The sequence below is a fragment of the Dermacentor variabilis genome, chromosome 3 (assembly GCF_050947875.1).
Source record: "Dermacentor variabilis isolate Ectoservices chromosome 3, ASM5094787v1, whole genome shotgun sequence".
Classification (NCBI taxonomy): domain Eukaryota; kingdom Metazoa; phylum Arthropoda; class Arachnida; order Ixodida; family Ixodidae; genus Dermacentor; species Dermacentor variabilis.
The window spans coordinates 75,670,166-75,685,230 of NC_134570.1; the positions used below are offsets into that span (position 1 = coordinate 75,670,166).

The window sequence follows — 15,065 nt, forward strand, 5'->3', positions numbered from 1 at the left end:
TTAAGAAGGGCTTAGCAACGCTGACCCCGTTCCGCATGCAGTGAGCAGGGACCTAATCTTCTACGCGTCCGGAACGCAATCGCCAGCCTTGTTGTTGGGTGCGGCTGCCGGTGTGGTGTCGAAGGCCAGCTTACAGTGCACGCTGTAGGAATGCGGTGCACACGTAAAGAGTGCATTCGGACGACGGCGTCTTGGAAACGCGCACTCGGAGAACTTTGTCTTGTAGACAATAAGTTTGAAGGACAAGGAGGGCCATCAGTCTCCCACGCGGACAAACTTTGAGTACGGCCGCACTACGTGGTATCGATGCCCCTGCTTCCGAGACATTTGCGGCCTAGACGCCGTTGGGATTTGAAACGGTCTAGCGATAACTTGTTCGGGCCTGGCGTGTTTTGCTGACCCCGTCACTAACTACGGAGAAATGAGAGGGCATCGGAGTTTTAGGGAAGAAGGAAAATAGCTTTGTTTTCCAATATGTTTATTTTGAAGAGTAAGCCCATCCCTGTGGGTTGTGGCTTAACAAACGGTTGACTCTGATTGGCAACTGAACCTGTGGGACGGGCCAACGGCCCTACCGCCTTTTTTTTTTCTTTGTGTAATTGGGCTATAAAAATCGGGACGACATGCTGTCCCTCAGACTTGGCTGAAATCAGGATTACTGATAGATCAGTGAGGCTCCGTACCATGTACGTTAGACTTGGCTGAAATCAGGATTGCTGATAGATCAGTGAGGCTCCGTGCTATGTACGTTAAAACGAGTCTGGGCTCTAACAGTCCTTGAGACAGTCGAAGAGTGAGACTTTGTTTCTCAATTGTTCAACTTTGTAATGTATTTGTTTTACCTGCCATGTATATAGAAAAGTTTGCCTATAAATATTTCTTGTACATCTGATCTGCATCGCTTCCTGTCTGCGTTTGATCAACAACTGCCGATCATCGTCCGAGAAGCTTCAAGTTCCAACGGTGAAGCGAGGACGGAGAACGAACGAAACTTTACTGGCGCAGTCGACAGGATCGGCAAGCCCCACAACGAGCAGCGAGCCAGGCGCAAGGAATCAGAGGGCCACCAGCGAATTCTGCAAGGGTTGCAATTCATCTGGACAAGGACGTCAGGCGGCGCCCCCAGCAGCAACGGGTGAGCGGGATTCCTTGCGTTTTGTCTAGGTTGGCATGGCTGTTGTTCAGTGAGGTTAATGGTGTTCACGCGCAGAACAGCAAATGCGATTGAGGCTAACGTAAACATTGATACTGCATTTGAACAAAGAGAGGGTCAGAGACGGCAGGAACTACAACGCATCGGAGAGACCGAGTCTGAGACGTCGGATACTGAAATGGATAGTGAGGCGCAAGGCGCTGCGCAGGCTCCGAGCACGACGGATCCAGAAGCCATGGCGGTGAGACGCCTGGAGCTGGAGCTAGAAAAGGCGCGCCTACAGCTAGAGTGCGAGCGCATTGCTCTACGGAGAGTGGAGCTTGAGCAGTCGGGCAGGCCGCCTTCGGTGTCGGAAGGAAGCGATCGGCGCGGTGCCATCACGGATGGAATAGCACAATGTGCTAAAGTGCTTAAGGCATACCGGTTGCCGTGTGACGCTGACGTTCCGATATGGTTTGATGAGGTCGAAAAGTTGTTTGCATCTTTTCAAGTACCAGCACATAGCCGTGTACATTTGATCATGCCTGCGCTGACTGAGCGGGTCCGTTATCTGTTGCGTAGCCTGAATGATGAGGAATGTACGGATTACGAGACTGTAAAGAAGGCGGTACTAGATGAACTTAAGCTCACGCCAGCTGAATACTTGGGGAGGTTTGAAAAGGCATCTAAACGAAAGGAGGAAACTTGGGCTCAGTTCGCGTCCCGAGCTAGAACTTATTTGGCCTATTACCTTCAATCTCGCCATGCAAACACAAAAGAAGCTATGACGGAGCTTATGGTCGCTGACCGTATGAAAGCCAGTCTAAGCTCAGAAGCCCTTGAATATGTTCTTTTGCGGGAGGGCGAAGAGTGGTTTAAGCCAGTGGAGGTGGCGAAAGTGCTGGAGACTTTCGAGCAAGCTAAAGGGAAAGGACGAGCAACTAAGCCAGCCGCAACAGCCTCATTGACGCAGCAAGCAAAACTAGCTAGCCCGCAGAGGACAAATTTAAAATGCCACGTGTGTCATGTACAGGGACACCTAGCCAGAGACTGCCCAAAAGCTTCAAATAAAGAACAACAGGGGAAGGCACCGACTGTGCAAAAACAAAGGGTACAGAAGGTTGCTGTTGTAAGTGAAGAACCTCTACCAGAGCAAGAAAGGGTGCTTAGCGCTAGAGTAGAAATCTTAGCTCAACATGCTAGCTCAGGGAGGTCAAAGCTGGACCTAATCCCTATCATGTGCGGGGATATAGCAACGGAAGCTGTGTTGGACACAGGTAGTGAGATAACGGTCGTCCGTAAAAGCATGTTGCCCGTCGTTTTACAGGAGCCATCGGGAACAGTAAGGCTCGAGTCGGCATTCGGAAAGACCATTCGAGCTAACCTAGCTACGCTGCCCGTAGGCATGCATCGCCCGGGCGCTGTGATACAACCGCAGAGGATCGATCTGGTGTGCGCGGTTACAGACGAACTTGCAAAGGGGGTTGACTGCCTGTTGTCAAAGGAAGATTGGGAACTACTACAGGCGCAGGAAAAAGACGAGTTTGGACGAGAAAGTATTCCGCGGGTAGCCAATTCCGTTGGAGTTCGATCAGTCGAAATAGTTGATAGCCCTGAGCCAGACTGCGGCCTAAGTTGTGAAGAAACGACAGACAACATCCCTGTATTGCAAGAGAATAGTTTCATTCAAGATGACACTGGGGTGCCCAGTCAGCGGGAGGAATTTCGAGCTGCTCAGCTGGCCGATAAAAGCCTGGAAAAGGCCTGGAATAATGCTAGAAACGGCAAAGCTGACATGTTCGTGTCAAACGGACTTTTGTGCCATTGGGATTCCCTAGCGGGAGTCAAAGTCAGACAACTGGTCCTACCAGAAGAAAGACGCAATGAGGCAGTGCCGCTCCGATCCCTGACAGCGAGGGCCACATGCGAGGCTTTACTGGAAATTTTCAGTCGTACTGGAGTGCCGGGAACGATCTGTTCAGACCAAGGTACTAACTTTAAATCTCAACTGACACAGTTAATGTTAGAAAAACAGGGCTGTTCACCTAGGTTCTCCACTGCCGAACACCCTGAGAGCAACGGAGTGTTTAAGAGATGGAACAGCGTCCTCAAAAATATGTTGTATCATGTAATGGAGCGGGACCGAAGAAACTGGGACAAGCTCATCCCCTTTGTTCTGTGGGCTTATCGCGAAGTGCCGCATGATACCACCGGGGTGGCGCCGTTCAGGCTATTGTACGGTAGAAACCCAAATGGGCCCCTATCAATATTGCAGCAAACTTGGACGGGTGAGATCGCGGTGCCCTCAACTCTGAGAGAGAAACCTGCCAAGTATTTGCAGCAGCTGCGGGAGCAACTAGAACTAGCCGCGAGTGTAGCTGAGTTGACAAGCACCGAGTGCCAGAGGAAATATGCTGAAGTTTACGTTAGGAGGGCACGGACTAAAGAATTTAATGTCGGGGACCAAGTACTCCTCTTTGACACAGATCGGGCAACCAAGATAGCTGCCATAGAAGGTCTTGTGCCACCTCACACAAAGAAGGAGTTGCGAAGTCTTTTGGGGCTTTGTGGGTATTATCGGGACTATGTCTCAAACTACGCCGATGCGGGGAGCCCGCTCACAGCTTTGACAAGGCGAGGGGTTCCTAATTCAATTCCATGGTTGGAAGATGCGCAGTGCGCGTTCGAAAGTCAAAAGTTAACTTTCTGTCTGGCTGTCGCCATGAACACGCCTGAGCCTCATCAGCCGTACTGGCTATTCACTGATGCGTCGGCGACGGCGGCCGGTGCCTGTTTAGCTCAAATGTCAGCGGACGGAAAAGAAAAGCCGATCGCTTTTGCTAGTCATCGCTTTCATCCGACACAGGCGCGCTGGTCGACTATAGAGAGAGAAGCCTTTGCTATTATTTGGGCACTCAAGAAATTTGACTACTGGCTTTTCGGAGCAGTGGTGAATGTTGTCTCTGATCATAACCCATTGTCATATTTGACAACCAGCAATCCGCAGGGGGACAAGTTAGCAAGATGGGCGCTTTCACTACAGCGCTACAATGTAACGGTGCGTCACCGGAAAGGAACATGTAACGCCAATGTTGATGCATTATCAAGGCTCTCGAATCTTTCATGGGAGCCAATCGAGTAAAGAGCAGAAAAGAAAGGATAGACAAAAACAGCCATGCCAGCTGGGACAGGCGTGAATGTTCCCGTTCACCCGAAGGACGTGTGCGTGGGACAGTTCAGCCTTGATGGAACTTTCTGTGGTTGTTGTCGTCCATGTGTGTGAGGGTTATAAGACTGTGGACATACTATGTATATAACCTGCATATGTTACTTTGCTGCTGTTGTGCCGTGCAGTGCGTTGGAGTGTTCCTGTACATACATGAGTGTTTCTTTTGCATGCTCACTGTCATGAATGTGTTGAGCTTTCGCCCTTTTCTTTTATCGCTGTGCGAAAATTGTTTTTTTTTCGTGGTCCTTTTAGTTCATTTTCCTGTTCCTTACGGGCTCCGCAGCACCCGTGTTGGGCAGCGTATGTCAATTTTCTTTGACGGAACCTTCAGAGCCTAAATTTTACGATACAGCGCCCTTTGGCTCTTGTAGTATAGCTGGGCACATTGTGAGCCCAGTATACTCTTTAGGAGGGACGTGTAAGGTCGCTCTGATTGTTCGGGTTCTTAAGTGTCACGAATCGGCCACGTGCGTTGTGCATAGAGAGGGGGTTCACTTGCCCCCGTGTCAGCCGGGCGACAGTTGCTGTGTTATGTGGGGTCACAGGCACCGCGCGGTGTTGGGTGACGCGTCGCGGCAGGTGCCAGGTGGGCGAGTGCCGATTCCGGGAAGTCGGCATTGTGCGCACGGTGTTGGCAGTCCGCCGACGGTCACACGAGTCCACACAGACCAGCCTTGAAAGGGACCGCTGTACAAGGTATTGTGGCTGTGGCTCCCGAGTGCCTGACTAATTGGAGGCGCCGCCGAGGTTAAGAAGGGCTTAGCAACGCTGACCCCGTTCCGCATGCAGTGAGCAGGGACCTAATCTTCTACGCGTCCGGAACGCAATCGCCAGCCTTGTTGTTGGGTGCGGCTGCCGGTGTGGTGTCGAAGGCCAGCTTACAGTGCACGCTGTAGGAATGCGGTGCACACGTAAAGAGTGCATTCGGACGACGGCGTCTTGGAAACGCGCACTCGGAGAACTTTGTCTTGTAGACAATAAGTTTGAAGGACAAGGAGGGCCATCAGTCTCCCACGCGGACAAACTTTGAGTACGGCCGCACTACGTGGTATCGATGCCCCTGCTTCCGAGACATTTGCGGCCTAGACGCCGTTGGGATTTGAAACGGTCTAGCGATAACTTGTTCGGGCCTGGCGTGTTTTGCTGACCCCGTCACTAACTACGGAGAAATGAGAGGGCATCGGAGTTTTAGGGAAGAAGGAAAATAGCTTTGTTTTCCAATATGTTTATTTTGAAGAGTAAGCCCATCCCTGTGGGTTGTGGCTTAACAAACGGTTGACTCTGATTGGCAACTGAACCTGTGGGACGGGCCAACGGCCCTACCGCCTTTTTTTTTTCTTTGTGTAATTGGGCTATAAAAATCGGGACGACATGCTGTCCCTCAGACTTGGCTGAAATCAGGATTACTGATAGATCAGTGAGGCTCCGTACCATGTACGTTAGACTTGGCTGAAATCAGGATTGCTGATAGATCAGTGAGGCTCCGTGCTATGTACGTTAAAACGAGTCTGGGCTCTAACAGTCCTTGAGACAGTCGAAGAGTGAGACTTTGTTTCTCAATTGTTCAACTTTGTAATGTATTTGTTTTACCTGCCATGTATATAGAAAAGTTTGCCTATAAATATTTCTTGTACATCTGATCTGCATCGCTTCCTGTCTGCGTTTGATCAACAACTGCCGATCATCGTCCGAGAAGCTTCAAGTTCCAACGGTGAAGCGAGGACGGAGAACGAACGAAACTTTACTGTAGCTGTGGAATCTTTGTAGATATTCCCCAAGATATTTGCGTAAGCCTCCTGTACTCCTTGATTACGTAATGCCTCTATGGCTGCTGGTACCTCTACTGACTCAAATGCCTTTTCCTAATCTGTGAAAGCGATATAGAGAGGCTGATTGTACTCTGCAGATTTATCGATTACCTGACTGATGACATGGATGTGATCTATTTTAGAGCACCCTACAATAATAGCGTTTATTAATTCAGTTACGTTTTTGTTTCCGAGGCGGTTACTATGTCGTGACATCATGACGCAGCAGGTGGTCATGCCGCAGCAGCAAATTGCAACGTTTTGTAATGCAACGCTTTGCAATACAATGCAATGCATTGCAACACTTCGGCTTGCTCGGTCGCCTGCTACGCTGCTAATTGTTGTGAGAGCCGATGTTGCAGCATTACAGGTGACCGAGCCAGCGTGAGCGAGTGTCAAAACATCGCACTGCCCTGCCCCCACGTGACCACCTTCTGACCACCATCATGATGTCATGATAGTCGAAACGAAACCGAAAGCTTCTGCCGAAAAGCCATTACATTAGATTATTTAGAGCGTTCTGAGTCATGTCAATACCTTTATCTTAGCGTTAGGCGTCTTGGACCTACATTTAACGCAAAACATGAGACGAAAATATGTCGGTGCGTCGTTAAGAAGATCAAAGAATAACACAAACCTTTATTACAAACTGTCAAAAATCGTTACCGTTAGGAGCATCTTAATTTACCCATCATCAGCAACTTGATTGATATCATGGCCGTCGTTGTGCACATTGAAGCAGCCTGCTCAATTTTATGAAATAGTGCACAAATGCATCAAGATGGACGTCTATATGATTTACTGGTCGCAAACAAAACGATGTTTTGGTTTGATCACGCTCGTCTTCGGCCCGAGTTCGTCTTGGACCACGTGACATTGTGTCCCGTGCCATAGACGGCCCAGTAATAGTCGTACACCTGGCGGCCCACCTTGCAGCGTTCTCTCTGGGTATCGGCAGGAACGCCATCAGGTAGATGCACAGTGTGAAGGGAACCTTTCGTGTAGGGAACCCAGGAGTGCCCGCCGGGCAAGCTCGGCGCTTTCCTAAAGCGGTAAAAACAGAGTCACAGTCGGGTATTATGCGGTGTTTCGGTCAGCAAAACGCAAAATAATTGTGCCAAAACGCCTACTTAAGAAATCACCAAGCTCTCGCGCGCACTACACGCTCCAAAAAAATCGAGAATTCTCTGAAACAGTGTCGGCGCGCCAATAATGTTCAAATTTTGCCTTGTTATGCGGCTTCACGGCAGTAAGACCCATAATGCGGTGAAGCTGCTCTGCGCTTTAATGGACATCAGTAGTTCAACGGTGATTGAAGTTTCTGGTGCATTCCTTTGTGCCGATGATTATGCGAGGCTGTTGTATACAGGTGAAAGTTCTTGTAAGTACTTATATGCGTAAATTTTAAAACCTTTTTTTGTTGGTGATGTGTAGGTTGCAATTGTGGGCTCAGATCATTTGCAAGGAAGTTTAAAATAACTTCCTTTTTTACATGCAGAACGGGGGAGGTGGTCTTGTGAGCATGAAACTGCGGTATTCAGCTAGACTTGTTGCGTTAGTACAAACGGAATGGCAAGTAAGCGAGCTTTGATAAGTTGGCAAGTCGACATCTAATTTTCTTAACTGTTTGCGCCGGCTTCATAAACTTGTGCCAACCTTAATCTATTTCAATCCAGTTTAATCAACCTTGCTCTAATTTGTAACAACCTTAATTCACTTTAATCCACCTTAATCCACCATGCTCTAATTCGTACCAACCTTAATTCACTCTAATCCACCTTAAACTACTTTTATTCGCCTTCATTCACTTCACCTTAAGTCACCTTATTCTAACTTAATACAACTTTCTGTATTCTACTTCTTATTTATACTGTAATTCTGCATTTATACTGACGTCATGCAAGACGCTGATGACGTCACTGATGATGATGATGATTATGATGATGATGATGATGTTTGGTACCACTCGATGCCTCCAACGCCGTCTTTTCTGCCTCATGGGACATATTATAATGCTTTCGTATTAATAGCACACTTAGTCGACTGGGTGTGTGCGGGAAAGAGGTTATCGCGCACTGGAGTCAAGGAAATCTCTAAGCCATAACATCAATTACTTAACGTACATTTCCTGTTTATTGTTCTAGGCCTCCGTTTCATCGCATGCACACAATATGACAGAATAATAAATTTAAAAAACAAGAAAATCATAGGCTCACTCTGACTTTGCGAAGTCTGCTATCTGCGAGGCGGTGAGGACGAACCCTTGCGTGTCATTCGTCGTCCCCACGAAGTGGAAAACCGAACGGTTTTCTCCTGTCCACGCAGCTGCATCCGCTAGTGCCATCATCGGGCAGCGGAACACCAAGTCCGTGAAGAATTTCTCCAGAGCATCGTACGGCTTGTCCATGATTGCGCTGCCGTAGTGCGTTTTTATCTCGCTGACCAGTCGTGGCAGCGTGTCTTCGAACTCCTTTGCCGTCTCCTTCAGGAAAAAGGTGAGAAGGTTGGCGAGGAAGCGCGTCTCGTCTTCTTTGGCGTGGCCACCCGCTCGCTGAAGACGCGGCAACAGGTAGCGGTGGAACAGAAGTTTTCCCGCGCGGCTATCCACGCCGCACAGAAGACCCAAGCCTTCGAGGTTTCCGACGAGCTTCTCGGGAGGGAAGGTCAACGGCTCCTGGTCGAAACTGGGCACGAACCACAGTTCGTCCATAGCCTCAGCGTATGCCAGGAGGGTTTCATCCGTGTACGACCGTTGCAGGTACAGTGACGCATTGACGCCGGTTTGCTCGTGGCACCCCATCAGGCGACAGAGCCGTAGCGCGATGCTCTCGCCGACGTGTCGGTCGTTTCGGGGAATCAGCCAGAACGGCGACATGTCTAGAAAGATATCCCGCTTAAAGAAACCTTGGCCAAGACCCCCGAGCGCGAGAGAGAGCATGGCAGCTCCAGAGCCCTGTCCCAAGGCTACCATCGAGTCCGGTTCACCGCCGAAGTCCGGTGCGTTCCGCTTTATCCACCGGAGTGCCGTGATCAAGTCGAAGAGGCCGGCGTTTCCAGGAACACCCTGGTTACCCGTATTCAGGAAGCCCATGATTCCGCGTCGGTAGTTGGGCACGAAGACGACGACGGCCTCGCTGGCGGCCATCTCGGCCCAGGAGAGCGATAGCGGTAACAACGCCGTGCTGAACCAGTTTTCTGTGAGCGCCACTATGACCGTCTTGTTCTTGATGTCCTCCGCCGGATTGCAGGCCGGCGGAGCCCAGACATTCAGGCTGAGGCAGTCGGCCGGTGAATGTTCCGGTCGTACGCAGTGCGGAGTGTGGGAAAAAGCCAACCAGGGAGCCGTGGTCGAAGCGGCCCTGCGGGGCAGCCCTAAGAAAGAAAGAAACATAGGTCAGAATACAGTATACCTTGATTGATTGGTTGAATTATTGGTTGGTAGACTGACTGATTGCAACAAGACAAAGTTGTGGCGCAAGGAGAAAAGAAGGTGTGGGGAGGGAAAGCAAGCTAACTGCGCTGTGGGTACCTAAAGAGTTAGTTCATGTCGAATGGCACGGAAGCCCGTACATGTTCTCGATACACCGAGGCCAAGAAAAAGGCACTCGGTTGTGAGGATGGTAGCACAAATTTTAGGCAACTAATACAATGCTGACGAAATTGAAGGTTTGATCAACATAACAAATTGTTTAATTCGGTTAAAAATATTTGCTTAAAGCATGTGACCTCGCCGAAGAAATCGGCGAGCTGGCGAGGCCACCATTACATACCTGAGAAAACGACCGACGTACGTTGCGTAGGGGATACCCATGAAGGTCCGCACAGACTTATTTTCACCGATGTCCGAGCTTCGGCCATAGATGACACCGTTCTGGGTGAATAGGACGGCTTGTTCAACAGGTGTCAGGCAGCCGGTGGCGGGATCTGACTTCGGCGATGGTGGCGCCGTGGCCTGCTTAGTGCTCGCGTGGAACTTGGAGGGCGTCTGTTTGCGAATGACCAGCAACACCAAGACCAGGCCCAGCACCGCGCTGATGAATCCCAGGGCGATCATGGTGCCCAAGGCTGCCGCGCTGATCGCGTGCCAGGATCAGATCATTTAGACACTCGCGGAGCTACGTTCAAACTATGAATGCAGTGATTCAATGATGTTCGCAGTGCCATTCGCGTCTTCCTGTTACTTCAGAGCTCTCCGGCCTTGCCGATCTTTAACCTAGACCACGCTGTTCTCTCTCTCCCTCTCTTTAGAGAGTGGGGGCGATGCTGATTGCATGGTTCTTGTGTGGCTTTAGAAAGTCTCATGATATATGGGACTACCAAAATGACAGAAAGCCCCTAGATGAACGAATCGTAGTCTGCGAACGCCACTTCAAGCCTAGATTCATACAGCGTATGTTAATAAAAAAATCAATGGAGGAATTGTTGAGGTCCCTCGCAGATCGGTCGCTGCTAAAAGACGCCATCCATATGCATACTTATATGCTTGACTAAACATGTCTGTTTTTTTTTTCGAACACTCAGGGATGGAAAGCAAGCGCAGCAGGTTATTATTCGTGCCTCCGGTGCTCCGGTATCATTGTAAACTGCAATACGTTTGCGCCCAATCTACAGCTATTTGAAGTCATGCACTTTCAATTTCTTAAATTCTGGCGTATTACATGCCATAACCACAATACGATTATGAGGCATGTCGTAGTAGGTGACTTTGGATTAATTTTGAATATCCGGGGTTCTTTAACATGCACCCGTATTCACGGTGCACGGGCGTTCTGGCATTTAACCCCCATAGAAATGCGGCCACGGCGGCTGGGATTCGATCGCGCGCCATCAGGCTTACAGCGCAACGCCAAAGCCACTACGTCACTATGGCGAGTACTTTCATTTTCCATGTTTAGTTACGCGTTGTGTTAATTACCGAGAATCCTGTCACGAGAGACTTAGGATACAGAAGAGCAGGGTGACGCGAGAGTAATGATATCATTTTATCGAGTGACTCTTGGGGGGCTGGCGAATGGCAAAGGGAGGTATAGAGGCTGTCTTGGTTTCTGCAACCAAGTGATCGGTTAAAAACATCAGAGCTTCAAGACAGTGCAACCAATGAGGTAATACGTTTGCTGAGGTGCTGTATACCATGACTCATGATTCTTGGTTTCAGTATACCGAATCCAGCTCAGGTGAGCGTAGCTAGGTTGTTGGTAAAGGAGAGCTTTTATTGAGGATTGGCGGCTCCTTAAATTCTTAAAATGTTAACAACAATTAGTGGCAAAGACGGAGATGTATCGACGCTTTGCACACTTCGCATTAAGTTTTTTTCTAGCTAGCAGAGCACTAGCTTCAGCGCAGCCTTTCTATAGTGAGCTATAGGCGCGAAGGGGGAGTGTGTTGCTAATGCATATGCAAAGACAGCGTATGTATGTTCTTGAAAGAGTTCATGCGGTTATGTTTTATCTAGCAACACTCGGTAATCTCTACGAAACGGTCTTCGATCGGAGATTGTATTCATGGCAATTACTATGGTCTTTACCATTGTCACGAATGCACGATGAGAATGGAACTGACAATGATTTCGCCCTGTTTCTCTCGTTTTATGCATTTACAGCGTATTCGAAGCTCACACTCTGGTGAACAAGCACAATGCAAAAGTGCAGGCACCCAAAATCACAGTGCTTTAGTTTTCTGAGACCTGCTCGTCACTGGCACGACCGCCTTGGCTAATAATATGTTTGTTAAAACGACCGGGCCGTGGCGCCTGTTTTTAAGAGCTACTCTGTAGAACAAATAGCTTTGTGAATACGAGCACAGGTGCTTTGTTCTTACGCCGAAGGCTCTGTGGTAGGATTCGGTGGTTCCTTGCCGGTGGCCACTGGCATCACTTCCATGCTGTGCCGGTCGACGAACCTTGTTTTTGTGTCCAAACCTCCCTGCTGTAAGGATAGGATAGGATATCCTTCTACGAAGGCGCATACCCAATACCCTTCCTCTCCTTCGTCTTCTTTTCTGTAAATACCCGCCGTGGTTGCTCAGTGGCTATGGTGTTAGGCTGCTGAGCACGAGGTCGCGGGATCGAATCCCGGCCACGGCGGCCGCATTTCGATGGGGGCGAAATGCGAAAACACCCGTGTACTTAGCTTTAGGTGCACGTTAAAGAACCCCAGGTGGTCAAAATTTCCGGAGTCCTCCACTACGGCGTGCCTCATAATCAGAAAGTGGTTTTGGCACGTAAAACCCCATAATTAACTCTTTTCTGTAAAAGCTTACTGCCCCTACTCAAGCGAGAAATTCATACAGGGAAGAATTACCATGCATCTTACAACTTGTCAAATTAATATGGCATTATTTAAAACTTCTAAGATAAACTTTGGGTAAAAAATATTGAGGATGAGAAATTTAGTCGGTGAGCCCTACATAAATAAATTATGAATAATTTTAGCCAATTGGAATAAATAATAAACTTAAAGAAAAGTCGTAACTCTGAAAGTTCCTCCAATGGTGAACTGTTTTGCTGCGTCAGCCCCCCGACTAACACCAAATGCCCGCAACCGTGTACAAAGTTTTGCATTCCTGTGATAACTCTCCGAATTCTATACAATGAATAACAGCAACGACGGTGACGTAATGATGATGATAATAAGGATGATGATGATGATTCATTATTTAATGGCGTACACCCACTCATGAGATTCTTATATTTATTTATTTATTTATTTATTTATCTATCTATCTATTTATTCTTTAACGTACGCTGTATGAATTGAGGATCCAAGTGGCGTTCGCAGACTGCAATTCCTTCATCTATAGGGGATTTGTGTCATTTTGGCACTCGCCTATTTCATGAGATGTGGGCGAAGGTGGCGTGATTACATACTTGGTTGTCCTAAGGTTGTCCGGCTCATAAACCCATGGCTAACACGTACCGTTACCCTTAAAGGGACACTAAAGGTTACCAGAAACTCAAGTTAAAGTGGTAGAGCAATGTTCTAGAACGTCTAAGGCGTCAATATAATCGCGAACAGAGCTTTAGTAACCGAGAAATTGAGGTAAATGCATGACACGATTTGAGACCCCCCAGCGACATTCCGGTACTAGCCCGATGACGAAAGGTCTCCTCATAATTTGTGTTACTAATACTCAACTACTCGTATTAAAAATATCATTTCATTCGATTATAAGCCGGAAAAAATGCTACTTGTCTACGTCTATTCGATTCAAGGAAAAAATAACATTTTGACGTTACCCTTCAGTAATATGGGTGTTCGAAAGGTTTCGTTTTCGCTCGACTCTGCGCCGCGCACGCTTTGGAGTTTCAGTAGTTTCGTTATCGCGTCGTGCTGTGAGGGTTCTGCTCGCGAAACTTTCATTTGGAACAAGCAGCGAGAATGCCACGTCCATGTGATGTCGTGGGAAGCCCTCGTTGCTTTCCCGCTCCGGAGAGCTGGTGTCGAGGCCGCCGTCGTAGTACGCAACGACGCCGGCAGTGCGAGCCCTCAGAAGCAGGTCGCGCTCGTCGGTGCTCAAATCGCTGAAGTTGAGCCCACCATCGCGAGCCAATCTGTCGGTGTCAGGGTCCATTGCGACGAGCGTCGAAGTTAGCGTCATAGAATGAAGTACCAGCTTATGGGCGTCTTGCGCTGGAGTGTGAGGTATAGTAGCGGCGCCTGGTGGCGGTGCGGGAAACGACATCTGGGTCGTGCCAGCTTGGGTCGTATTGAGCCCTGGCTGTGGCGAAGCACGTTTCTAGGCCGAGTTTTGCGTCGATTCGCACATTTTTATGCCCTGTTGCGAGTGCGAAAAGGCTCGTCGCTTTTCATAGACCACGCCGACCACGCTGCGAGCTCGCTGCAGCCTATAGTTTAACGAAAACGGACTCTCCGTGTGCCGTGGGACGTAACGTGGGACGTAATTCGTTTCTCCTTCCGCTAGCCACCATACTCCCGCTTTCGCTCTGCTGTCGGCTCTGTCTTGGCTCTGTTTCTGGCCGCGCGTTCGCGTTTTGCGCAGAAAAGCCGTAGCGCCGTCTGCGGACGCCGTTCTACTCACCGATGGCGCAACGTCACTATGAGACCATGATGTCAGTTCTCCTCGATCGGAGGGCGGGCGATTTGAACTGCGCTAGAGGTACGCGGACGCTTCAGAACGCATTTTCTCTTAAAATAAGTCTCTCCTTGGCACGAAATAAGCGTTTCGAGGTTTCTGGGATGGTATTTCAACAGTCCACGTTGACTTAATAGTAACCTTTAGTGTCCCTTTAAGGCTGTAAAAGACGTTATGCAGATCCAATGCAGATTTTGGAACCTATGGGAAGCGAAGCGAAGCCTTCTTGAAGCGGTTAATAAAATGCTATACATTTGCCCCCTCTCCCTTTCATTACTGCGTCTTTGGTCTAAGGGAAACTGATGCACGCGCATGTGCTCTCGCGCAGCCGAGCTACAGAGTGTGACCACAATAATAATAATAATAATAATAATAATAATAATAATAATAATAATAATAATAATAATAATAATAATAATAATAATAATAATAATAATAATAATAATAATAATAATAATAATAATCCTGATGATAACGCTTGTATGGGCTTGTATTTCTACATCGCTTCCTACTTATCTTTAATGTGTCGGCCGCTTTCTGGATGACCCCCGTCGTGGGCATGTGTCATAGTATGAGAATAATACTATGACACATGCATTTATGTCTTGCAGTGGACATATAATAATAATAATAATAATAATAATAATAATAATAATAATAATAATAATAATAATAATAATAATATGATGATGATGATGATGATGATGATGATGATGATGATGATGATGATGATGATGGAACTCATGATCATAATCAACACGTATCATCTAAAGGGCTAGTTAGCGTTGGCACGATAGAAGCAAAC

At 48.2% G+C, this 15,065-nt stretch overlaps 2 protein-coding genes across 2 annotated transcripts; one reads left to right on the plus strand and one right to left on the minus strand.

The window, feature by feature from the left end:
- The first annotated feature begins 1,331 nt into the window (after positions 1-1,331).
- LOC142574567 (uncharacterized) lies at positions 1,332-7,689 on the plus strand. The gene is made up of 2 exons (XM_075683619.1): positions 1,332-2,929; positions 7,668-7,689. The coding sequence occupies exons 1-2, from the start codon at positions 1,332-1,334 to the stop codon at positions 7,687-7,689; spliced, it is 1,620 nt and encodes a 539-aa protein (XP_075539734.1).
- A 692-nt stretch (positions 7,690-8,381) lies between these two features.
- Positions 8,382-10,223, minus strand: LOC142574569 (cholinesterase 1-like). The gene is made up of 2 exons (XM_075683620.1): positions 9,977-10,223; positions 8,382-9,541 (listed from the first exon to the last, which is right to left on the minus strand). Exons 1-2 carry the CDS (start codon positions 10,221-10,223, stop codon positions 8,382-8,384), a joined length of 1,407 nt encoding a protein of 468 aa, XP_075539735.1.
- Between the last annotated feature and the right edge of the window lie 4,842 nt (positions 10,224-15,065).